The sequence below is a fragment of the Stenella coeruleoalba genome, assembly GCF_951394435.1.
Source record: "Stenella coeruleoalba genome assembly, chromosome: 18".
Lineage (NCBI taxonomy): Eukaryota > Metazoa > Chordata > Mammalia > Artiodactyla > Delphinidae > Stenella > Stenella coeruleoalba.
This window is the reverse complement of record NC_137164.1, coordinates 63,555,056-63,579,933: the sequence shown is the minus strand read 5'-3', so window position 1 is coordinate 63,579,933 and position 24,878 is coordinate 63,555,056. Positions and strand designations below refer to the sequence as shown.

The window sequence follows — 24,878 nt, the reverse complement described above, 5'->3', positions numbered from 1 at the left end:
TTTTCCACTATAATATCTTCAGATATTTTCTTGGATCCTTTCTGTTTTCTCCTTCTGGGACCTCTATAATGCGAATGTTGTTGCTTTTAATGTTGTCCCAGAGGTCTCTTAGGCTGCATTCATTTCTTTTCATTCTTTCTTCTTTATTCTGTTCTGTGGCAGTGAATTACACCATTCTGTCTTCCAGGTCACTTATCTGTTCTCCTGCCTCAGTTATCCTGCTACTGATTCCTTCTAGTATATTTTTCATTTCAGTTTTTGTATTGTTCATCTCTGTTTGTTTGTTCTTTAAGTCTTCTAGGTCTTTGTTAAACATTTCTTGCATCTTCTCGATCTTTGCCTCCATTCTTTTTCTGAGGTCCTGGATCATCTTCACTATCATTATTCTGAATTCTTTCTCTGGAAGGTTGCCTATCTCCACTTCATTTAGTTGTTTTTCTGGAGTTTTATCTTGTTCCTTCATCTGGAACATAGTCCTCTGCCTTTCCATTTTGTCTATATTTCTGTGAATGTGGTTTTCATTCCACAGGCTGCAGGGTTGTAGTTCTTCTTGCTTCTGCTGTCTGCCCTGGTGGATGAGGCTATCTAAGAGTCTTGTGCAAGCTTCCTGATGGGAGGGACTGGTGGTGGGTAGAGCTGGGTGCTGGTCTGGTGGGCAGATCTCAGGAAAACTTTAATCTGCTTGTCTGCTGATGGGTAGGGCTGGGTTCCCTCCCTATTGGTTGTTTGGCCTGAGGTAACCCAGCACTGGAGCCTACAGGCCCTTTGGTGGGGCTAATGGCGGGCTCCGGCAGGGCTCACAGCTAGGAGTACTTCCCAGAACTTCTGCTGCCAGTGTCCTTGTCCACATGATGAGCCACAGCTGCCCCCTGCCTCTGCAGGAGACCCTCCAGCACGAGCAAGTAGGTCTGGTCTCGTCTCCTGTGGGGTCACTGCTCCTTCCCCTTTGTCCTGATGCACACACGACTTTGTGTGTGCCCTCCAAGAGTGGAGTCTCTTTCCCCCAGACCTGTCGAAGTCCTGCAATCAAATCCCGCTAGCCTTCAAAGTCTGATTCTCTAGGAATTCCTCCTCCCGTTGCCAGAGCCCCAGGTTGGAAATCCTGACCTAGGGCTCAGACCCTTCACTCCAGTGGGTGTACTTCTGTGTTATAATGGTTCCTCAGTTTGTGATTTGATTTTATTGTGATTGCGCCCCTTCTGCCGTCTCATTGTAGCTTCTCCTTTGTCTTTGGATGTGGGGTATCTTTTTTGGTGAGTTCCAGTGCCTTCCTGTCGATGATTGTCCAGCAGTTAGTTGTGATTCCAGTGCTCTTGCAAGAGGGAGTGAGCACACATCCTTCTACTCTGCCATCTTGAACCAATCTGCCTCTAAGTCTGTTTTTTAAAAAAATTTTTCTTTTCGCCTGTATCGGGTGGCTCAACTCTTGGTTTTCCCAGGACAGTCCTGGTATACATCACTTATCGCATTGTAATTATTAACAGCACCCCGTTTCACTCCTAGGAGTATCTTAGGTTGGATGATAATATGATCACTCTAACGGAGCTAAGGTCATCTTCCTTAAAATGTGCCCCTCCCCCCTGCTGTGGAGTATGGGCAGGAACTGTGGACAGAGTAATGCTAATAAACTTTTTAGTATTTGCTAGACTTTTACCAAGAGTAATGATTAGTGAAAACCTATTACTATTATAATCCCCACTTGAGCGGGTATCCTCCTAAGATAACCCCTGACCTGTGATATGTACATGAGAATGATGGCTGTGAAAGCTACAGGGAGAGTATGTCCTCCTGGAGGTGGCATCTGGCAGGCTAGGTGGGTGGGCGTCTGGGTTGCCTGGTCCCAGCCGGTGGTGGGACCTGGGGGAATGTTGACAGTCTTGGGACTGGAGAGACGGTACCTAAAGGGGTCTCTTGAAGGTGTGGTGGGACCTGGGGGAATGTTGTCTAGTCTAGCCAGCGAACGCGCTTAGCTCCAGCAGGAAAAGCCAGCTGAATAGGAAGCCGAGGCATTAATTCGAATTAATGGTATAATCCCGGTTTCCCTATAGTCCTGTTGTTGAGATTCCTGGTGAAAAAAGTGAGTTTGTGTGTTGCATCCTTTTGTATTCATAAAGGGGTTACGCATGTGCTGTGGTTTGGGGGCTGCTGCCCTGGGGATCGAGGGAGGAAGATCGCATTTGTCTCTGGCCTCTTTGGAGGGAGAAAGAGGGAGCGGCCCTTCCTCTGCTCTTGGGTTACACAGCAGGGTCCTGGGGCCCTTTCACTGTTCTTAACCCTTTGTGGGGTGTGTGTGCGGTGGTCTCTCTTACCTCTGTGCCCCCATCCTTCTGATGAAGTGCAGGTGACCTCCATGAGGGGCGGGGAGTAGAGAGGCTTGTGAGAGGGAATCAGATTCCCTTGAAAAGGGCATTCAGATCACAGGGGCTGGTTTAGGGCTGCGGGGAAACAGCACAGCCCGGAGCCAAGGTGACAGGCCATCTTAAAGTGTCCCCTACAAAGCATTCTCTTTGCTCACAAAGCCTGCTTGTGTTGTTTTCAGTTGCTTTTTTCCCACCTCTGCAAGCTTATAGGAAACATTTTTTTTTTAAAGCAAATGGGAGAAGGTACCAAAATTATTAAGGAAGCTGTTTTAGCCTGTCCTAGGATTCGCTAGGGAGTTTCGTCTCTCACAACTTACTTCCTATCAAATAAGCCCTTTAACAGACCCCGTACAGAGGCTTTTCAGAAGATGTTTTTGTTCTTTCTGAATATGCAGCTATTCAAGCTGAGGGTTGGTATGTTCATAATTGACCTAATGCTTCAAAGAATGAACTGGTTTAGCTGGAATTTTCCTAAAGTCTGTCCTAGTGACTTAGTATTGCCCAGATAGAAAGTGTATAATTTATAATTAGCTTTTCCCCCTTAACTCTGTGTAATAGGCAGAAAGCCTGTTACATTTTAAATTGGGTTGTCATGTTGGACAGCTCTTCTCAGTGTTATGTAAAGAACCCCACATTCCAGGTCTGGATTTTTGAGAGCTCAGAGCTCTAAACAGTTGCCTAGAAGAAAGATGGACAGAATAGTCATAAAGAAGGAGTGACTTGGTGCGGAAGAGTGGTTTTATGTTCAAAGCCAGCGTGGGCACTGGGGATTTTTCCATCACGCCTTCTGCCTCAGGGCTGTTGGGCCTTCTATGTTTTGTTTGTGGAGCTTAAGGAATCTCTCAGTTATTAGCTCATGGATAGTTACCAGAAATATGAACTCAAGGACTTCTCTGGTGGCGCAGTGGTTAAGAATCCGCCTGCCAATGCAGGGGACACGGGTGCAAGCCCTGGTCTGGGAAGATCCCACATGCCGCAGAGCAGCTAAGCCCGTGCACCACAACTACTGAGCCTGCGCTCTAGAGCCTGCAAGTTACAACTGCTGAGCCTGCGAGCCACAACTACTGAGTCCACGGCACCTAGAGCCCGTGCTCTGCAACAAGAGAAGCCACCTCAGTGAGAAGCCTGCACACTGCAATGAAGAGTAGCCCCTGCTCGCTGCAACTAGAGAAAAGCCCGCGCGCAGCAACAAAGACCCAACACAGCCATAAATAAATAAATAAAAAGTGATGTGTGGTCTCTACGCACTTATTAAAAAAAAAAGAAATATGAACTCAAATCATTGCTTTTTTTTTTAACCCTTTACCTTTTCTTCTAATCATGTAGGGTGGTGACATAAAAATGAAATGAAAAAATAGGCTCACCTACTTTATTAGTTTTTCTGTTTACTTGGAGTAAAATCATAGCTGTGTCATCAACTGCCCTTCCTCTTCAAACCTCATACCATTTGCCAAGAGATAATCGTGAATTGTAGGGCAACCTAGACCAGGGGTGGAAGTCTCTGTCAGAGTGTTCCTGCGGGGCCTTAAATATTTAAAAATTAGTCACCTTGCTGTGTGATGATATAGAAGAACCTGATGGCCAGGCCCGAGGAGAAAAAAGTTTGGGCAGAAACATGAAGAGCTGAAGCAGATTGTTAAGAAAATCCTGGAACCAGCTGCAAGAGGCATTGGAGAGAACAGGAGGGTCAGTGGTGCTGCACCAAAGTCTTAGGGTCCTCAGCTCGCTCAGTGGAACAGAAGGAAACGCGCCAAATGCCGCCTCGTTGAACATCGTGAGTTTAATTTTAACTTTCTTTATTTTCGATGACATCCTCTGGGGAGTTGAAGGCACAACTGAGTCTGATCGGTGGGCCTGAAGAGTCATGACCCCAAGGGGAGGGACCAGGAAGAAAAGGAAGCAATAACAGAGGTCGCTCCTCAGGACGTCACACCTAGGCCAAGTTGACAGAGCTGCAGTGAGGCTGGGCAAGATGGAATTGCACCCTGAAATTCACATCAGCGTTGAAGGGAGCCCTAGACTGTCAATGCTGAAAGAATCATCAGAAAAAGAGAATGTCTAAACATTAGAACTGTGCTGTGTGGAGACTTCGGGAAAAAAAAGTCTGGAAGTTTTGGGGAGATTCCAAATAAATAGGAATCTTGTTCTGAATAAATTGTTTTTGAGTTAGAGATAAATGATTGCAATAGATGCATCTTCCTGATTTTTTTGGGTGGCAAAGTATCTGTTTTTCTTGTCCTTTTGGGGGACATAAAATAAATGGGGTCACAAATTAGGCATATGTGTGTTTTTGTGTTAAGTAGCAAGTATTTAGGTTTGCCCAGAACATACTTTGCATTATATATATTAGATGCTTTGGGGAAATGAAAACCGTAAAGACAGCCTGTGGCCTCGTGGGGCCACTGAAAGTAGAGGGGATTGATTTAGATTTCATGTTTGACTGTGAAATTTGTGGCAATTTCAGCAGTGCCAGGCTGTAAGGTGCTTTCTTCCCTGGCTGTGAAATGTTTTTCCTAAGTACATAAACATTATAACTTAGATGCCCTGAACTCTAGAATGTTTTTCCCAAGGAAGTTGTCTCGGGTCCCTGAGATTAAGCAGCCTGTGCCTCTTTTGAGTTCATCCAATAATTTAGATTTCTCATGAATTCCCCCTCAGATGGCTTTTTCTTAGAGTTAGTGGGCAGAAGCTTGCGATGGGAGTTCTTGGGGCGTGAGGGGGGAGGATCGGGGCTTCCTAGAGATGTTCAGCCTGTTTCCCAGGCTTTGGTTTCATGGTGATTGCAGGCTGAGGGAATCCTATTCCCCTCTTCCGGTTTCATGCAAAGCCATGTCACACTGTGTGCCCTGATACATTGTGTGCCAATGTCTGTTACGTGCATAACAAAAGAACACGAAGTTAGGTAAACTTCTCCCTAAACCCAAGAAGGTTCCACTGCAAAACAGAGCGTCTCAAAGTATCACGGGGTTACTGCCAAGTTCTCATCTGCCTCTTGCAAATTTTGGACAAACACAGTGTACAAAAGGTTACAAAACCTTTATAAACACCGGACTGCTAGTATGTTGAGGGCTGAGGTGATGCAAATATTTGCCGAGATTTTATATAGACAAATAGTCTGTTAATGATAGCTGTGGTCTCAGGGAGTAAACAATTTCTACATGGACTTGTGCGTAAGAACAGGAGTTCTGGTGGGCCCTGTGTGTGAACCCAAGGCCCACGTGTGACCTTCTTGTCCTCTTGTCCTCTTCTGCCAGGCCAGCTGTCGCTGTTCGTGTGCTGTGGAGATCCCACTGTTGACAGCGCTGTCCTCTGACTCGGGGTGGCAGATACTGTTTTTAATAGAACCCAGGCAACTTGTATCACGTTACACATACTAAAGTAATCTGTCTGCAGCTGTCTCTGGATTCATTTGCCAGCTGCACTTTGAGACCGGAGTTAATCATAGGTCAGAGTTAAACTTTGTCATGGGTCAGGAGAGAAAGGCCAGCTGGCTATTCCTGGTCGGGTCTTTTTTGGTGTGTCTTCTGCTGCTCATCATTTGACTGCCATCTCTGAGTCATCAGAAATGAGAACCTCTTTGGTGGGTGTCTGCCTAGAGCCTTGCTGGTCTGCAGACCAGCAGTATTGCCATCACCTGGAGCTGGGGAGAAACATAGTCTCAGGTCCTGCCACAGACTTAGTGAATCAGAATTTGTATTTGACCAGGATCTCCAGGTGATTCGAATGCATGGGTCTAGGCCAGGCTCCTGTTGTCTTCTGCTTTGTCGAGGCTGGGTTGCTACCTCATCCAGGTTCTGATGGTGGAAGAGGAGAGCGTGGAGGAGGTGTGCTCATGGTTTTAAGGCCTGGATCCTGCGTGTGAGTGGCACACAGCCCTTCTCCTGTCTCCCGTGCCACACCATCTCCCCTAACTGCAGGGGGGCTAGGAGATAGTCTGAACATGTGCCAGGAATAAGAGAAGGAAGGATCAGCTCACGAATGGGCCAAGTGATGTATTAGGTGAGCTATGCTGTGGATGGAGTTCAGCTGTTAATATTATTCCCACCTTTCCTTTTGTTACTCCTTTATTCTTTTTCATTAATTAAAATATTTAAAAAGTATACTCATTGCTGATTAGAGAAAAAGATATTAATTTTATTTCTAACCACAGATAACACCAGTATTAATTGTTGGGTGACTCACTTTTATAGAGAAAATAACCCAACATCTAAGACCTATGTACAGATGTGGATTTACCCTCAGTCTTCCTTTTCTCTCATGTTGGAAAATGACAAGCATATACAAAAGTAGAAGGAGTTGCATGATGAACCCCTGAGCACTCATCTGTAAGTGTCAACAAGTGTACCACCTCATGGCTAATCTTGCCTCGACTCACTTCACGTGCTGGATGTGAAGTGTCCGTTTTTTTGCATGTCTGATGAGTGAAGAATGGTGTTATGGGCTGAATTGTGTCCCTGCAAAACTTATGTGTTGAAACCCCAATGCCCAGTACATCAGAAAGTGACTGTATTTGGACATTGAGCCTTTAAAGAGTTGATTAAGCGAAAGTTAAGACATTAGGGTGGGCCCTAACCCAGTATGACTGGTGTCCTTGTAAGAAGAGAAAAATCGGACACTGAGAGAGACGCTGGGGATGCACATACACAGAGGAAAAGGGCCTATGAGGAGACACAGAAGGTGGCCGGCCAGCTGCAAGCCCAGGAGAGAGACCTCAGAGGAGACCAACCCTGCTGACACCTTGATCTTGGACTTTTAGCCTCCAGAAATGTGAGAAATTTCCGTTGTTTAAGCCACCCAGTCTGTGGCATTTTGTTGTAGCAGCCCTAGCAAACTAATACAAATAATATACCATTGCTCTTTCCTTTTTTTTTTAAAAGGAAGAGCACCAAAACCCACTCTTCTTAATGTCACTGTATATATTTGTTATGTAATTTTCACAGGTCTTTGTAGGAAAGTGTCAGTATGATTATATATACACATACACACCTGTTAAATTATCTATTGAAATCACATTGTACATCTTCTCACTTCACAATTTTTTTACTCTTTGTGTCATACAACAGGCACAGAATATTATATAAACAAAGGCATAGCTTTAGAGAACTATTGTAGAGTTAACGCCCTGTAACCACCATCCAGATTATGAAATAAGGTTCTGCCAGCTTCCCCATCCACCTTCAAGTATCCTGTCCCAGTCATAAGCCCTTCCCTTTCCTCAAAAAGAATTAAAGGTTTTAGAGGTCCAGTGGTTTTAGGATATTCTATGCTATCCTTTCTAAAGGAAAAGGATGGGACACTTTTCCACTTTCAGATATGGATAAAACACCATACTCTGCGGTATGAGATCTACCCTCCAAAGCAGCCACCAAGATGGTACAATAAAGAAGTATGGGGGCATTAGGGCCCCATGGGGTGAACCTTAACCAATGAAAAATGGGGACTCGTAAGGAGCTGGGCAGGTAAATTCTTCCCCCTTTCTCTAATGTAACCTCTCAGAAACATGATTTCTCTTTGCAGCACTGCCAGAGAAATACATGCTAAATAAAAAAGCCAACTGAGAATGCTGTCAGTCTTTTTTATCCAGAGCTCATTGTGAAGCAGTAGCCAGTGCTAGGATGCATCACACTGTGATGCACTGCATCTCCCCTGACCTCAGTTTTTCCTTTTCACTAATCCCTATGGTCCAGAACTGGCATCTTTTGAATAAATTGTTAGCACCTCAAAAAAAAAAAAAAAAAAAGAATTAAAGGTCAACTTCAAACTCTTCAGTGTCTATTTCTTTTAAATCTTCATCGGTATACCTGTATTGTATTCATTTTTTTAGAGTTTCAATTAGTCTGCATACTCTGATGGGTTCACATTCTGCTTCCTTTTTTTTTTTTTTTTTTTTTGTGGTACACGGGCCTCTCACTACAGGCTCCGGACGCACAGGCTCAGTGGCCATGGCTCACGGGCCCAGCCACTCCGCGGCACGTGGGATCCTCCCGGACCGGGGCACGAACCCGTGTCTCCTGCATTGGCAGGCAGACTCCCAACCACTGTGCCACCAGGGAAGCCCCTTGGCTACTTTTTTAAGGTAGTATTTTGAGTGTAATCATCATCTCTGGCCTGATTCTTTAATTCTGAGCCATGTAATCATTCATCCTTCTCTGCCCCAGGTACTGGACTACGCACTGGGGAGAGAAAGTGCTGGCCTTCTCTCCCAAGCTTTACAATTTAGCTCTGTGGAGTACATTTCTTTTTTTTCTGGCTGCGCCGCACAGCATGGGGGTCTTAGTTCCCTGACTAGGGATCAAACCTGCGCCCCCTGCAGAGGAAGCACAGAGTCTTCACCACTGGACCGCCAGGGAAGTCCCTGGAGTACATTTCTAAAAGTTAAATTTCTGAGGCAAAGGATACACTGGCTTTGTATTAAACACATCTGGGTTTTTTTTTTTTTGTTTTTTAAATTTTATTTATTTATTTTTTGGCTGCATTGGGTCTTCGTTGCGGTGCACGGGTTTCTCATTGCGGTGGCTTCTCTTGTGGAGCATGGGCTCTAGGCACGAGGGCTTCAATAGTTGTGGCTCGCAGGATCTAGAGCGCAGGCTCAGTAGTTGTGGTGCACGGGCTTAGTTGCTCCACAGCATGTGGATCTTCCCGGACCAGGGATCGAACCCACGTCCCCTGCATTGGCAGGCAGATTCTTAACCACTGCACCACCGGGGAAGTCCCTACATCTGGGTTGTTTTAAAGGAAAATTGGATCAATTTGAAATAAGCCAATCCTGTAATTGTGTCTGTGTTGACCTGGCCAAACTGGAAGGAAAAATGAAATTGGGTCTGGCATGGCACCTCTGTGTTTTTCTGATTCCCACCAAGGTTGATGTTTCCCCAGCACTGTTTACTGTTGGGTTTCCTGAACAGGTTGACTGTTTATCGCTAATGCCCTTACGTGTGAGGCAGGGCCAGGTTCTCTCCTCACAGGTGTCCCTGACTTGAGTCCTACCCTCTTCACACTGGCATGGCCCCAGGTGCTCGTAATCTGTCCACTGACAGCCCTTCTCCTACCTCGTTCCAGTTGCTGCTGTCAATTTCCACAGCTGCCTGGAGCCTCAGACCTGTTCCACTTCTGAGCCAGCGGTCAGTGGTGGCCGGAGTGGCGGGCGTGAGGGGACACCAGTGACAGGGGCCCGTGCATTCCCATTCAGTAGCTGGTCTGCTAGGCAGTATCCTAAATCCTTGCTTCCCCGTCCTTCCCTCAGGCATCCACCACAGCTAGATTCTAGGGGGAGGGAGGGATCTTTGACCTACCCTTTTGCAAGGTTCCTCAGGCCGGGTATCCCAAAGCCTGAGTTTTTGGTTCTAGTTCAATCATTTAACCGACCTTGCCATCTTAGGCCAGTTTCCCTCTCTGGGGCTCATGGGCTGTACTAGATTTTCCAAAGTGTGTTCTAGCTCTCATCCCCTATGATCCAACAATCATTTACCACCGCCAGTCTTTCCTGGAAGGGTAATTCTCCACGCAGTTCCAGACCAAATCCACGAGGAATGCTTGCTGAAAATGCAGATTCTTCATCTCTGCCCCAGATTTGGGGAGTCAGAACCCTGGTGAGTGGGGTCTGTTTATTTTTAACGAGCTTCTCAGGTGATTTCATTACAGAATAAAATGTGAGAAGTCTGTCCTAGAGTTAGATAGAGCCCGTGCCCACCGGGCAAGAGGAGGGAGCTCTTAAAACATTCCTAGTCTCTTCTTTCCGTGTTGGCAGAAATGTTCATAGTGACAGCAATGGGCTGGTGGGCACTAGGTCTAGGACTGTAGTTGTGTATTAACTGCGGGGAGGACAGAGAGGCTGTGGGAGAAGGAGGTGGTCAGAGCAGAGGAGCCAGTTGGTGGGGGGACCTCTCGGCCAGCAGAAGCTAAGCATGTGTCGTCCTGAGATGTGAGCTGATGATGTGGAATCTTAAGCTCTAGGGCAGAGTTCTGCACTGAGTTCTGACACCAACTCCCAGGAGTTGACCCAGACCGCACAGGTGAAGGGCCTCGTCCTCCACAAGACTGCCCTCCCTCCCTTCAGACGCCAGCTCCCAGTCCGGGGCTCCCCAGGCCACCCTCACTTTTGACCCACTGGCTACAAATTAAAGGATTCGCACAACCCCCTCCCATTCAATAATTCATTAGAACAACACACAGAACACAATTGCTTATTATGGCAAACAGATTCAAATTGGAACCAGTCAAAGGGAGGGTCACACAGGGTGAGGTCTGAGAGGGTCCCAAACTCTAGGCTTCCTTCCTTGTCTTATCCCTGCGGAGGCAGGACATGTCACCCTCGCAGCACATCGGTGTGCGATGGTAGAGTATGGCCAACCAGGAAATCTCCCCCAAGCTTTGGTGTCCAGAGTTCCTATTGGGGTTTCATTATGTAGGCATCATGGATTGGACCATTGGCCATGTGACTGATCTCATCTTCAGACCCCCCTCTACAGAGGTCAGGCTGAAAGCATGGACTCACAGGCCCGACCTTCTAATCCCACGGTTAGTCTTCTGGTGTGGCTACTCCCCCTCCTGAGTCCTCATTAGCATGACCTTTAGGAGCCAGCCATGAGTCACCTTGTCAGCATAAACAGTCGGAGCCCACACACTGTGACTTGGGAAATTCCATGGGTTTAGAGGAGTGAGGGTAAGTAGCAGCCAGTCTTTTTTTTTTTTTCCTTCCCAGCTTTACTGAGGTCAGTCGACAAAACTGTAGGATATTTGGAGTTTACGATGCGATGAGTTGATATATGTATGCATTGTGGAAAGATTCCTCCCATCAAATTAAGTATACATCCATCATCTCACGGACACCTTTTTTTTGGGTGAAAACATTTAAGTTCTATCTTAGCAAATTTCAGTTGGACAATACAGTGTTATCAAATATAGTCACCATGTTTTATATTGGATTCTCAGACCTTATTCATCTTAGAGCTGAAAGTATGTACCCTTTTACCAACCTTTCCCTTTTTATCCCCAGGCTCCTGGCAACTACTTTTCTTTTGTTTCTATAAGTTTGACTTTAAAAAAAAAGATTCTGCATATAGGTGATATCATGCAGTATTTGTCTTTCTCTCTCTTTCACAAAGAAAGCACAAAGTTCACAAAGTTGTCACAAATGACAGGATTCCCTTCTTTTTTAAGGCTGAAGAATATTCCATTGTGTTATGTGTGTGTGTATGTATGTGTGTGTGTGTGTGTGTGTGTGTATACATATGCTTATGTACATATACATATCACAGTTTATTTATCCATTCATTTGTTGGACAGGTAGGTTGTTTCCTTACCTTGACTACTGTGAATAATGCTGCAGTGAACATGGGAGTACAGGTATCTCTTTGAGATAAAGATTTCATTTCCTTTGGATATATACCCAAAAGTAGAATTGCTAGACTGTGTGGTAGTTCTGTTTTTAACTTTTTGAGGAATCTCCGTACTGTTTTCCATAGTGGCTGCACCAACTTACCTTCCCACCTACTGTGTATGAGGGTTCCCTTTTCTTTACATCATCTCCGACACTTGTTATTTCTTGTCTTTTTGATGATAGCCATTCTAACTGATGTGAGGTGATACCTCAGTGTGGTTTTGATTTGTATTTCCCTAATGATTGGTGATGTTGAGCATCTTTTCATGTGTCTGTTGGCCATCTTTATGCCTTCTTTGGAAAAAATGTCCATTCCGATCTTCTGCTGTTTTTTAATCAGTTTTATTGTTTTATTTTTTTTGTGAAGAGGTATGAGTCCTTTATATAGTTTGGATATTAGCCCCTTGTTGGATACGTGATTTGCAAATATCTTATATTCAGTAGGTTGCCTTTTCATTTTGGTGATGGGTTCCTTTGCTGTGCAGAAGCCTTCTAGTCCCATTTGTTTATTTTTGCTTTTGTTTCCCTTGCCTTTGGAGTCAGATCCACAAGAACATTGTTAAGACTGATGTCAGATAGGTTACTGTCTGTATTTTCTTCTAGGAATTTTATGGTTTCAGATCTTACATTCAAGTCTTTAATCCATTTTGAGTTAACTTTAGTGTGTGTGGTGTAAGATAATGGTCTAGTTTCATTCTTTTTTTTTTTTATAAATTTATTTACTTATGGCTGTGTTGGGTGTTCGTTGCGGTGTACGGGCTTTCTCTAGTTGCGGTGAGCAGGGGCTACTCTTCATTGCGGTGCGCGGGCTTGTCATTGCTGTGGCTTCTCTTGTTGTGGAGCATGGGCTCTAGAGCGCAGGCTTCAGTAGTTGTGGCGCACGGGCTTAGTTGCCCCGCGGCATGTGGGATCTTCCCAGACCGGGGCGCGAACCCGTGTCCCCTGCACTGGCAGGCGGATTCTTAACCACTGCGCCACTAAGGAAGCCCAGGGTTGGGACTGTTGATGTAAATACAGACAAGGTGTGCCAAAGCATGCTCTATGGCAGGTTCTCAGGCTGCAGCCGGCGTCAGCATCGCCTGGAAGACTTGGTACAGTACAGCTTGCTGGGCCACACAGAGTATTTTTCATAGGGCAGGGTTGGGGCCGAGAATTTGCGTTTCTAACGAGTTGCAGGATGTTAATGTTGCTGCAATGGGGACCACAGTTTGAGAACCTGTGCTTTATAGAAGATGGGTAAGCTGGGGGATTGATCCCTTAGCCCTACTTCGTCCTACATTGACCTGCAAAAAAGCCAAGAAGCAGATCCTATGCATAGCTCACAACCACAGTTTCCACATCATATTGTAATTCTTTGTTAACATAGATCCCTTGCTCCCAGACGGAGCTGCTCAAGGACAATTGAACCAGTGAATACAGGAATGTGTTTCAACCATAACCCTTGACTCGGTGGCTAAGGACTGCTGCCAGTGTGCTGTGCTACTCTCTGGGGCCAACCTTTGAAGTAGAGTTCTGTGCCTTTTCCAGAAGGACAGATTAGGGCAGTGGTTCTGATCTAGGAGATTTTGCTACCAAAATGTCATTTTAGGTTGTCACAATTTAGGGTGAAGAGTTGCTACTGGCATCTTGAGGAAGGAGTCCAGGGAGGCTGCACACTCTCCTACAAAGCACAGAAGAGCCACCTGTGACGAGGAAGCATGCAGCCTGAAATGTCAGCACCGCTGAGCTTAAGCAATCCTGCCAGGGCTTCCCTGGTGGCGCAGTGGTTGGGAGTCCGCCTGCCGATGTGGGGGACACGGGTTCGTGCCCCGGTCTGGGAAGATCCCACGTGCCGCGGAGCGGCTGGGCCCGTGAGCCATGGCCGCTGAGCCTGCGCGTCGGGAGCCTGTGCTCCGCAATGGGAGAGGCCACAGCGGTGAGACGCCCCGCGTATGGCAAAACAAAAACAAACAAACAAAAAAGAAATCCTGCCATAGGGGAAAGTGTTCCAGTGCGGTAGGGTGGGTCTTACTGTGAGATCTGTCTGCGTGCCTCTCATTTGTCCCTCACCTCAGTCCCTGCTCTTGGACTTTCTGACCCAGGTCACCCTGCTTCCCTACACCCGCTGTGTCAGCAGCCCTGCCCAGGCTGGGTCATGGAAGCCTCCAGTAATCAGGGAGCACTAAACAATGATTAATAATTTGCCACAGCTAAAAGCGCTTTCAAATGCATTATTCTTTCAACAATAAATGACTTATTTGAGTGGGGTGAGGGCACTTGTTGAATGATTAACTGACCTCAGCTGACCTTTGCATTCCCCTTCTCCTAGAGAAATTTAGAGAGGGTTGTGTGAGTGTGTTCTTTGCAGCGGCTCCTCCACCAGCAAGTTGTTCATTTATTTATTCAGCAGAGTTTTGAGTGACTCACTGTGTGCCGGGCCCAGTGAACCACCACGGAAAGACTGGGTCCTACCTGCATGGAGCTCTTGCATGGAGGACGAAATAAATAAGTGGATTATTTTTTCCCTCAACAAATAGAATGTAGTAAATCGGTAAAGAAAGTTGGAAGGAGGAAGTAGAGAATCTGGGTTTGCTTTTTTAGACAAGGCAGTCCAGGCCTTTCTGTGGAGGCAACAATTAGCCTGAGACCTGGAAGAGAAAAGGTGTAATGATGGGGGAAAGTGAGCAAGTGGATCTGTCTGTTCCCAACAGAGGGAACAGCAGTCAGGAGCGGGGCAGGCTCGCGGAAGCACAGCACAGCAGAGCATGGCTGGAACGCTGAGCAGAGGTGCTGGACGGGAGATGGGGTGGTGAGCTGGGAGGGGCCCATCATGAGTTGCACTCGGTCAGGACCGTAGGTGTAATTCTAGTGCAGGAGGACAGCATGCTCTTGTACCTTTTTTTTTTTTTTTTTTTTTTGCAGTACGCGGGCCTCTCACCGCTGTGGCCTCTCCCGTTGCGGAGCACAGGCTCCGGACGCACAGGCTCAGCGGCCATGGCTCACGGGCCCAGCCGCTCCGCGGCATGTAGGATCCTCCCAGACTGGGGCACGAACCCGCGTCCCCTGCATCGGCAGGCGGACTCCCAACCACTGCGCCACCAGGGAAGCCCTGCTCTTGTACTTTGAAGACAGCATTCTGGCTTCTCTGTAGAAAGATCATAGGGAAACCAAGGGTGGAAGCAGGCAGTACAGTTTGCAGGCTCTTGCAGCTCAGAACCGATGGCGGCTTGGGGCTTCGGTCTCGGGACGATGGTGGTGGGAGGGTGACAAAAGATGCCAAGTGGTTGGGGCCAGGCTGCATTTTGGAGGAAGCAGCTGTGGGACTGGTTGGCGGGTTGGCTGCGGGGGTGAGGGGAAGGGAGGAATCAAGGGTAGTGACCACCAGGTTTCTGGTTTGAGCAGTGCGTCTGTGAGGTTGACATTTACAGAGAGAATGGGAAGAGCAACTTTGGTGGGGAAGTCAGGAGTCCCATCTTGGACTCCTAAGTGGAGATGCCTGTTAGCCATCTACGAGGAGAGGACAAGAAGGCACTTAGCCACAGGGGTTTGGGGGAGTGGCCTCTGTCAGAGAGTGCAGGGAGCTGCTTTGGCTAACAGTTCAACACTTCTTAGTGTCTCCTTCAGCCTCTCCTTGGGGGCCTTGGGGAGCAGAGCTGAAAAAGCAATGGCTTCATTCACAGATACACTTCCTCAACATCAAGTGGGTACAGCTTCCCAATAATGGAGCCTCAGTTCTGTTTTCTAGCCCCATCCCTGCCTACTGTAAACACTGCCCGACACCTATAGAGGCCATGACACGTCTTTGCCAGTTCTCTTCATTCAGTGTTGAGTTTTTTTTTTTTTTAAGCATGCTCCACAGTTTAATAAAACTTGCCAGGAAGATGCGCCAGTGTTTCTGTGGCTTTGTGCACTCCCGGGGCATCCGTGAGCCCTCCTGGGAGTGTGGGGCTCCCTTGGTCCGGTCAGGCACATGGCTCCGTGGGGCATTGGCCTTTACAGCATAAGTACTTGTATTGTTTTGGTCGTTTTACATGTCACTTCCTTCTCACTTTATGCAAAACAAGTGACACCGGGTGGCAGCCAAGTGTGAGCTGGGGAAGGAGGAAGCCCTCCTCAGAAGGAGGTCATTTCCATGTGGCTCCGTGTTCACTGAGCTTCACTGTGTCCCAGGAACCGTGCGGGTCACGGAGTGTGCGAAGCGTCCGCGAGGCTGTCCTGCCCTTGAGGGAGCCCCAGTCTGTTGTGGAGATGACGGTGCTGAGGACTGTGTGTGCCCAGCGGACAGCTGTCTACACCAGTGTGGTTCAGATGTAAGATCGCAGCCCATTGGTGCAGCACGAAATCAACTTTGTGGATTTCGACTGGTGTTTCTTTCTTCTTCAAAATAAGTTTTAAAAATTGTGGTAAAATACACAACATATTTACCACCTTAACCATTTTAAAGTGTACACTTGAGTGGAATTAATGACATTACACTGCTGTGCAACCATCATCATGGTCCACAGGATCCTTTTCATCAGTAAAACAGAAACTCTGTACCCCTCCCCCCTCCCCTCCCCTCCCCTCCCCTCCCCCCTCCCCTCCCCTCCCCTCCCCTCCCCTCCCCTCCCCTCCCCTCCCCTCCCCTCCCCTCCCCTCCCCTCCCCCTCCCCCTCCCCTCCCCCTCCCCCTCCCCTCCCCTCCCCCCTCCCCCTCCCCTCCCCCCTCCCCTGGTAGTCACCATTCTACTTTCTGTGTCTGTCATTTTTGATTCTTTGGATACTTCATATAAGTTGAATCATACGGTATTTGTCTCTGTGTGACTGGCTTATTTCACTTAGCATAATATCCTTAAGGTTCATCTATGTTATAGCCTGTGTCAGAATTTCCTTCTTTGAGACTCAGTAATATTCCAGTGTACATGTGTACCACACTTTGATTTTCCATTCATTCATCGTTGCTTCCACCTTTTGGGTACTGTGAATAATGCTCCTGTCATTATGGGTATATCATGACTGGCATTTCTTTTGCAATGAAGTAGGCTAGAATAGAAAATAGCAGGGGATGGGACTTCCCTGGTGGTCCAATGGGTAAGACTCCACACTCCCAATGCAGGGGGCCTGGGTTCTGTCCCTGGTTGGGGAACTAGATCCCGCATGCATGCTGCAACTAAGAAGTCTGAATGCCGCAACTAAAGATCCCACACGCTGCAATGAAGATACGGTGTGCCGCAACTAAGACCTGGCGCAGCCTAAATAAATACTGAAAAAAAAAGAAAAGAAAAAGAAAATATCAGGTGTACATAGTGCGGGCAGACCCAGACTACTGATGAGGCATGAGGCACAGCTTTGCAAGCCCTATGAGATGCCATATATCCTAAGTTAACCTAGACGCATTGATGTTTATTTCCCATGCACCGATACACTGCGCACTCTGAAAGCATCAAGATAACTTATAAATTCTATCAGTTCTTTAACCTTGAGTTAGACATCCTTGTTTTTGGCCACACCGCATGGCATGCGGGATCTTAGTTCCCCGACCAGGGATCGAACCCGCACCTCCTGCAGTGGAAGCACAGAGTCTTAACCACTGGACTGCCAGCGAAGTCCCCTAGGCATCCTGTTAATTAAGAAAATGTGAATTACTTGTTCGCATGCATTTGATTCAGCTGCTGGCATGGTTCTTTGACCCAAGTAAGGTAGTTTCTTTCCTTTGCTCTGTGGTTTCACAAGTCCCGATGAGTAGCATCAAAGGCTTGCTTGGGTAGGCAGTCATCGCCACACTCCTTACTCTCAGGAGGGATATCTGGAACGTGGAAGCAAGAGCTCTGTCATCCCTCATGGGGGAGGAAGTTTAATAGTTTGGAAGAAAGCGTTTGATTGGAACAGACACTAAAGGCCAGATATTCAGAGGTGAGTCAGCGCAGGCACTCACCAGCATAGAGGGATCTTGGTGACGAATTGAGTCCTGTATCTAGTGGTGGCCGTGTGTGCTGTGCTAGGTAGGTAAGGTGTCACCTGCTGGTTGTGAGGTCCCTTACTTGTTAGTTCCCACCAATACTGCTTCAATCCCTTCCGAACCTTAGGAGGTGGTCAGCATGAGCAATATTTCACTTGTGATTCCTTGTTTTATTCTCAGTGTTAACTGAATTGCATGCAAATGTGTCAAAAACATTTTTTTGGAGGGGAGGGATAAACTGGGAGACGGGGATTGACATATACACACGACTATATACAAAATAGATAAGTAATAAGAACCTACTGTAGAGCACACAGAACTGTGCTCAGTACTCTGTAATGACCTATATGGGAATAGAATCTAAAAAAGAGTGGATATATGTATATGTATAACTGATTCACTTTGCTGAACAGTAGAAACTAACACAACACTAAATCAACTCTACTCAAATAAAAGTTCATTAAAAAAATTATTTTTGAGGAGGCGATGAGGATGGTTACCCATGCACAGTACCTGTAGATTCTCAGTCTTGGTTGTAGCGTGGGAAAAAGTATTTGGAAGACGTGTGGTGATAAGACAAGGGACACTATGAAGAAGTGAAAGGAGGGGATTAGCCGGTGGGAGGAAAGGGAGATAAGAAGGCCAGGGGTGAACCAGAAAAGGCCTGGAAGCTCGGAGGCAGGAAGGCTCTGCAGTGCCCACAGCCTGGGAGGACTCTGGTGGACCCCAGCGTAGAGGGTATGGAGGGAGCTGGGGGCACACAGCTTGCATTGCTGCTTCACTTACAACAGGAAGTGGATAAAAAGAGCAGGGATGAGAAAATGGATTTTGAGCAAGTTTTAAGAAATGGGGGGAACTTCCCTGGTGGCGCAGTGGTTGAGAATCTGCCTGCCAATGCAGGGGACACGGGTTCGATCCCTGGTCCGGGAAGATCCCACATTCCACGGGGCGGCTAGGCCCGTGCGCCACGGCTGCTGAGCCTGCACTCTAGAGCCCGCATGCCACAGCTACTGAAGCCCGTGCTCCACTATAAGAGAGGCCAAAGCAATAAGAAGCCCGCGCACCGCAACAAGGAGCGGCCCCCGCTCGCCTCAACTAGAGAGGGCCCATGGGCAGCGGTGAGGACCCGATGCAGCCAAAAAAATAAATTAATTTAAAAAAAAAAAAGAAAAGAAATGGGGAAAGTTACAGAGGAAAGGAGAGAAGATTCTAGCTTGAACATTGCCACCCACGTCTAATTGGATTTGGCTGTGGGCCACTCCAGGAAAGCCAGGGTGGTGACCCGTTTCAAGATAGTTCATCAGCACTGTGGGTGTTCCGATGTCACGCTGGATAGGTTCCAGTGAGATCTGTGCCAGGCACCGTGGCACGCGAGGCCCGTGGAGATCCCACATAGCACGTGAGTTGTCATTGCCCAGAGGGAGTTGTGGTCTCTGGTGGGACAGTTAGGAGGGAAGTGCTGCTGTGGATGAAGACTTGTGGGAGGGGGGGAGAAGAGACTATCATGGTGGCGAGGACGACTCTTGGGTTGGAACTGGGTTGAGGGATGGCTAGTTTGGCAGTGGTCTCGGTGCTGTCCGTGATAAATTGGGGTCAGGGTGCCAGTTGACTCAGGTCTCCGTGTCTAACTGTCCAGGTGGCGACACATACTTTGGGCTCCCGTCAGTGAGCTTGCCGTCTGATGGAAGTGCAAACCTTCGTGCCTTGATGGTACCCAGATTTGGGAAGTGAAGGGATTTGTGAGGGTCCTTAAATCAAGAGCTATGGGGAAAGACATTTGCCTAATTGAGCAACTTCATCTGTTTTCTGCTGGGGCCCACATGGGATTCCTCAAGATCGCTGTCATGGTGACCTCTGCTCTTTGTCTGATGGGACTCTGTAGTGTTCAGAGCAACACTGATCCTTTCAGTTGATGGCTCAGCAGCCCAAGGAGGTGTTATTATCTCCAGGTGTTCTCCCCGTTTGCTGGAGGCCAGTACTGAGAGGTCATGTGGCTAATTCAAGGTCATGCAATCAGAAAGCAGCATTTAAAAAGTATCATTACATTGTAAAAAATTGTGGTAAAATGCATATAGAATAACATTTACCATCTTGACCATTTTTAAGCACGTGGTTCAGTAGTGTGAAGTACATTCACATCATTGTGCAACCAATTTCCAGAACTCTTTTCATCCTGCCTTAGTGTGTCATTAAACACTAACTCCCTACTCTCCTTCCTTCCCGCCCTGGCAACCACAGTGCCACTTTGTTTCTCTCTGAATTTGACTAAGTACTTCATTGAAGTGGAATCATACAGTATCTGTCCTTTGTGACTATACCATTTTACACTTCCAGCAGCAGTGTGCAAGAGTTCGTTTCTCTACATCCTTGCCAACACTTATTTCCCTCCCTCCCTCCCTTCCTTCCTTCCTGATAACAGCCATCCTAATATATGTGAGGTGGCATCTCATCGTGGTTTTCATTTGCATTGCCCTGACAATGAGTGATGTTGAGCGTCTTTTCCTGTGCAAGTAGACTTTTAAAGAGGGCCTTTCAGGGTAAATCCCAGTGTTAATTCCCTGAGCGTTTTCGGGAGGGAATGTGTAGGATAAATGGGAAAACATTTTTCAAACCTGTTTAGTGGTGATGCTCGCAGATTTATACTTTTACCTTGGAAGGAAATTGAGACCTAGAGATATTAAGGGTCACGGAGATGCTGAACTGGAGTGGAGAAGGAGATGGGGGGGGGACAGTTGAGGCCCTGGGGCCTCAGTACCACTGAGGGACTAGAATCCAGTCTTCTGCCTCCTGGTCTGGGGATCTTTAGAGGTGCCAAGCTACCAGGGTTAGCAAAATCTGAAGCTCAGTCTCTCTTACTGCTTCTTTAATAATTCATAGACATTCATTTATTCAACAAAGAATTCTTTAGCATCTCCTTTCTACCTGTATTGTGCTAGGAATAACGCAATAAAAGAAGTGTGGGGCTTCCCTGGTGACGTAGTGGTTGGGAATCCGCCTGCTAATGCAGGGTACACGGGTTTGATCCCTGGTCCAGGAAGATCCCATGTGCCATGGAGCAACTGAGCCCGTGCGCCACAACTGCGGAGCCTGTGCTCTAGAGCTCAAGAGCCACAGCTAGAGAAAGGCCGCGCGCAACAACGAAAACGCAACACAGCCAAAAAAAAAAAGAAGTGTGGTCTCTACTTTCACGGGTTATTATTGTCTGGCCTTGGAAATTTCCTTACTCTGGCAAAGTGAGTAGAATGGTGTTAACCTTTGGGCTGTCTCTGCGTATTAATCATTATTTAAATAATGCGTAATGGATTTGGATAATGTTTTTTTTAGCCCTTTGTACAGTTACTGTTTTTTCCATTAATAATAAGTAATTTGTAGAGAGGTAATTTGAGATTATGTAAATGTCATGGTTCACACAAGCTTTCATCCACGAGGTTTAACTTCCATTGATAATTTTCTGACGCCACTGTTCCTTCTATATTTGTTTGCAGTCTCGACTGCAACAGTTTTCCCTTCTCTGCTGTTCATGAAGCAATAAAGTCATGGATTCTTTTGTTATTTAATGGGTTATAATTCACTGACGTTTATTTAATACCTAAAGTCTCCCAGATTTGGCTGGCAAGAGCCCTTCAAGCCGGCTTCTCTGTCTTTTGCACACATCCTTGTGATTACTTTAGAGCTTCCTTATTTTAGGGTGCAAGATGTCCAGGCCCATCTTGTACTTTCTCTGCCGTTGGTCCTGGCCTGTCGATGGTGATGCTGTTGCTGGGAATGCCTGGGGCTCTACTCACCTGGACCTGGTCTAGTTATAGCAGCCCGCACAGAAATTTCCTCTTTTGGGGCCCATGTTGTGGCTGGACCGGCCCTTGTGGTTCTTAAGATTGTGAGACATGTCTCAGCAACAACCAAGAGGGAGTTCTGAAATGGCAAGATTTATCACTCACATGTCCTGAAGGGTACAAGGCACACCTGAGGTCACACAGCCCCAGAGAGAGAGGGAGAGGGAGGGAGGGAGGGAGGGAGGGAGGGAGGGAGAGCACATGCACGTGGTGAGCTTGTTCCTGCACTTCTGCCTTGTTGGGGTCAAGGGCTGGGTGCACGTCAGGCAGGCACTTATGATGAAAAAAGCTAATTGTCAGGTGCTGACACACACTGAACCAACCTTGGAATCAGCCATTGCTTCAAGGAGCGCTGGTTCCTCTTAGGAAGGATATTAAAAAGCCGAGATCTGGGTGAAGGGGACCAAAAGGCACAAACTTCAGTGATAAAAGAAATAAGTCATGGAGATATAATGCCCAGCATAGTGACTGTGGTTAATAATACTGTGTTATTTGAAAGCTGCTGAGAGTTGACCTCAAAAGTTTTCATTAGAAGAATAAAAAAAATGATTACTGTGTATGTTAAAAAAACAAAACACCAAGATCTGGAGACTTGAATGCTCCCTGCTACCAGTGTGTCACTTCTTCCAGGGCCTCTCAGCATATAGAGTTGAGAGACAGAGAGAGAGAGAGAGAGAGAGAGAGAGAGAGAGGGAGAGTGTGTGTGTGTGTGAACACGCATCTAATTTTCTTCCCCCATATCTCTATATATTTAAAATGTAGACCTATTTCTGTAGGCCTCTTTTTTTAATTTTTAATTTTTTTAAAGACAAAGGCCGTCGATGTGGGATTCTAATTAGACAGATGTGTAGTTTGGATATATGTCACTCTCCTTTAATTTTTAACAGGTGGCTAAACCCCTTGTTTAAAATCGGTCACAAACGCAGATTAGAAGAAGATGACATGTACTCAGTGCTTCCGGAGGATCGCTCCAAGCACCTCGGGGAGGAGCTGCAGGGGTGAGTAGCAGGCGGTGAGGGGGAGGGGAAGGAGGGTGAGAGCTTCTGCGTGTGGCAGTGGTTTGGAGTGGGCTTTACCTTCCTCTGGGTTCTCCTGCAGCCTCCTCGCCCATGACATTGCACGCTCACCCGCCTGGGGCTGACCCTGGGCTTCGCCCACTTTGGAGGCCGGGGGGGGCCCCGTGTTTCCTGTGCGTTTGTGGAAGGGGAGGGAGCCAGCAGCCAAGGCCCTGGATGCTGAGTCTGTCCCCGGAGGTGGTGTCCCTGGAGGAGGCTGTCTGCCCTCTTGAGCTACTCATGGTGCTGTGAATACAGCAAAGCTTGGAAGTAACTGTTTTCCAAGACTGTGACTGTTCCCCTCAGAGCCTGTTTTTCTGGTCCTTCAGGGTCTGCACCCTCCTCTTTCCGGAGCCCTGCAAGCAGTTAACCAGCACTGATGGGACAGCCACAGAGTGCCCTGGAGTGATGGCCTATCTTCCACTCTGCCACCTCCCCTGTTCTGCCCGTGGCAGGGCTGTTCTTTACTGTGCTTGGTTTCTCATTGCAGGTACTGGGATCAAGAAGTGTTGAGAGCCGAGAAGGATACACGGGAGCCTTCTTTAACGAAAGCGATCATAAAGTGTTACTGGAAATCCTATTTAGTTTTGGGGATTTTTACGTTAATTGAGGTAAAAGCTGTTACATACAGTGCATTGCTTTTCGGTGTATGTGGCTCAGTAATGAGACGGATGCGACGGGTGGGGAGAGGCCAGTCGTTTAAGGTCCGAGGATAAACCTTGTCTAGGAAACGTGTAGCCCAGCGGTTGTATTTAGCTTTAGAATGGGCAGGTCCTTAGAAGGAGTGGACCTCCAGCGGGTTACATAGTGTCGTGGAGGGATGGTGCTGAAAAGGAAAGACATACTATGTTAGGATGTTCTCGGTGCTCCGTATAACTGCTGAAGGTGATCCTTGACCAAAAGAAAATCCAGCAAAACCTCAAAGAAGATGTGCCCTGGGGTTTGGAGAAAGTAAACTTGGACCTGAGCCCACGACAACATAAGACATTTTACAGACGCTCAACAAATAACTGTTAACTTGACCAGGTCACATCTGATAAATGCTTTCCTAAGAAGGTATCTTCACCTTCCCCCTTCCAGCGGAACAGAACCCGTGGCCCTGCATCTGGGTTGGAGCTGCCCAGAGCTCGGAAGCTCGGAAGAGCACACCCTTCGCTGGGCTGGCCCTTCCCAGCGGGCCGGACACTGAGAGCCAAAGCCCCCCACGGGGAGGAGCTCCAGCTTCACCACGAGTTCTGTGCACCACACGTTCTGGTTTCGGTCCCTGGCTGTGGGAGTGGATTGCCGGTTGAAAGCAGAGCCTTGGTAGTTTGCAGAGGGTGTAGGAGGGGGATGTGCAGGGGAGAACCTAAGGCAGAAAGCTGTGAGGTCAGTGACCACCATGACCCAGAAGGTTCTGGGTTAAGATCCCCTAGTGAGACAGTTCTCCCTGGGGGCACAGTGCCAGTCGGCCTGCCTATTCCGGCTGCAACCTGCTGGAGGTCTGCTGCAAATCCACTTGGGTGGCTCGTGCTCTCTGTGGTACCTTAGTGCTGCCGTAGGGACAGGGCCAGCCTGTTGAGTGTGTGAGAGCAGGAGGGATAGAAGATGCAGTTGCTGTGAAAGAGTTGTTTTAGGTGGAGAAGGTGAGTTGTCATAAATATGTTTTTATTGGGGGTGAGATGGGTCTGCTAGGTGGTTTGTAGGTGGCAGGTGTGGCTCTTTTTAAAATTTTTATTGGAGTATAGTTTCTTTACAGTGCTGTGTTATTTCTTCTGTACAGCAAAGTGAATCAGTTAATGTATACATATATCCCCTCTTTTTTAGATTTCCTTCCCATTTAGGTCACCACGGAGCATTGAGTAGAGTTCCCTGTGCTGTACAGTAGGTTCTCATTAGTTATCTCTTTTTTGCATAGTAGGGTGTATATGTCAGTCCCAATTTATCCTGCCTCCCCCCGCCCCCAATTCCCTCCTTGATGTCAATAAGTTTGTTCTGTACCTTGTGTCTCAATTTCTGCTTTGCAAGTAAGTTCATCCGTACCATTTTTCTAGATTCCACATGTATGCAATATTATATATTTGTTTTTCTCTTTCTGACTTACTTCACTCTGTATGACAGGCTCTATGTCCATCCATCTCACTACAAATGACTCAATTTCGTTTCTTTTTATGGCTGAGTGATATTCCATTGTGTATATGTGCCACATCTTCTTTATCCATTCATCTGTCGATGCACACTTAAGTTGCTTCTATGTCCTGGCTATTGTGAATAGTGCTGTAATGAACATTGGGGTGCATGTATCTTTTGTAATTATGGTTTTCTGCGGGTATATGCCCAGGAGTGGGATTGCTGG

The 24,878-nt window shown here is 47.2% G+C and overlaps 1 protein-coding gene across 5 annotated transcripts in view; it reads left to right on the top strand.

Moving 5' to 3' along the window:
* Positions 1-24,878, top strand: part of LOC307176444 (ATP-binding cassette sub-family C member 4) — a 214,113-nt gene that overhangs the window by 20,925 nt on the left and 168,310 nt on the right. For 4 of the 5 annotated variants that reach the window (XM_079902549.1, XM_079902547.1, XM_079902548.1 and 1 more), the window contains exons 2-3: positions 22,376-22,486; positions 23,034-23,154. In XM_079902549.1, coding sequence (XP_079758675.1) covers positions 22,376-22,486; positions 23,034-23,154 — 232 coding nt within the window. Of the gene's footprint in view, positions 1-20,708; positions 20,889-22,375; positions 22,487-23,033; positions 23,155-24,878 lie in introns of those variants that run through there. The other variant, XM_079902550.1, reaches the window with a different exon arrangement.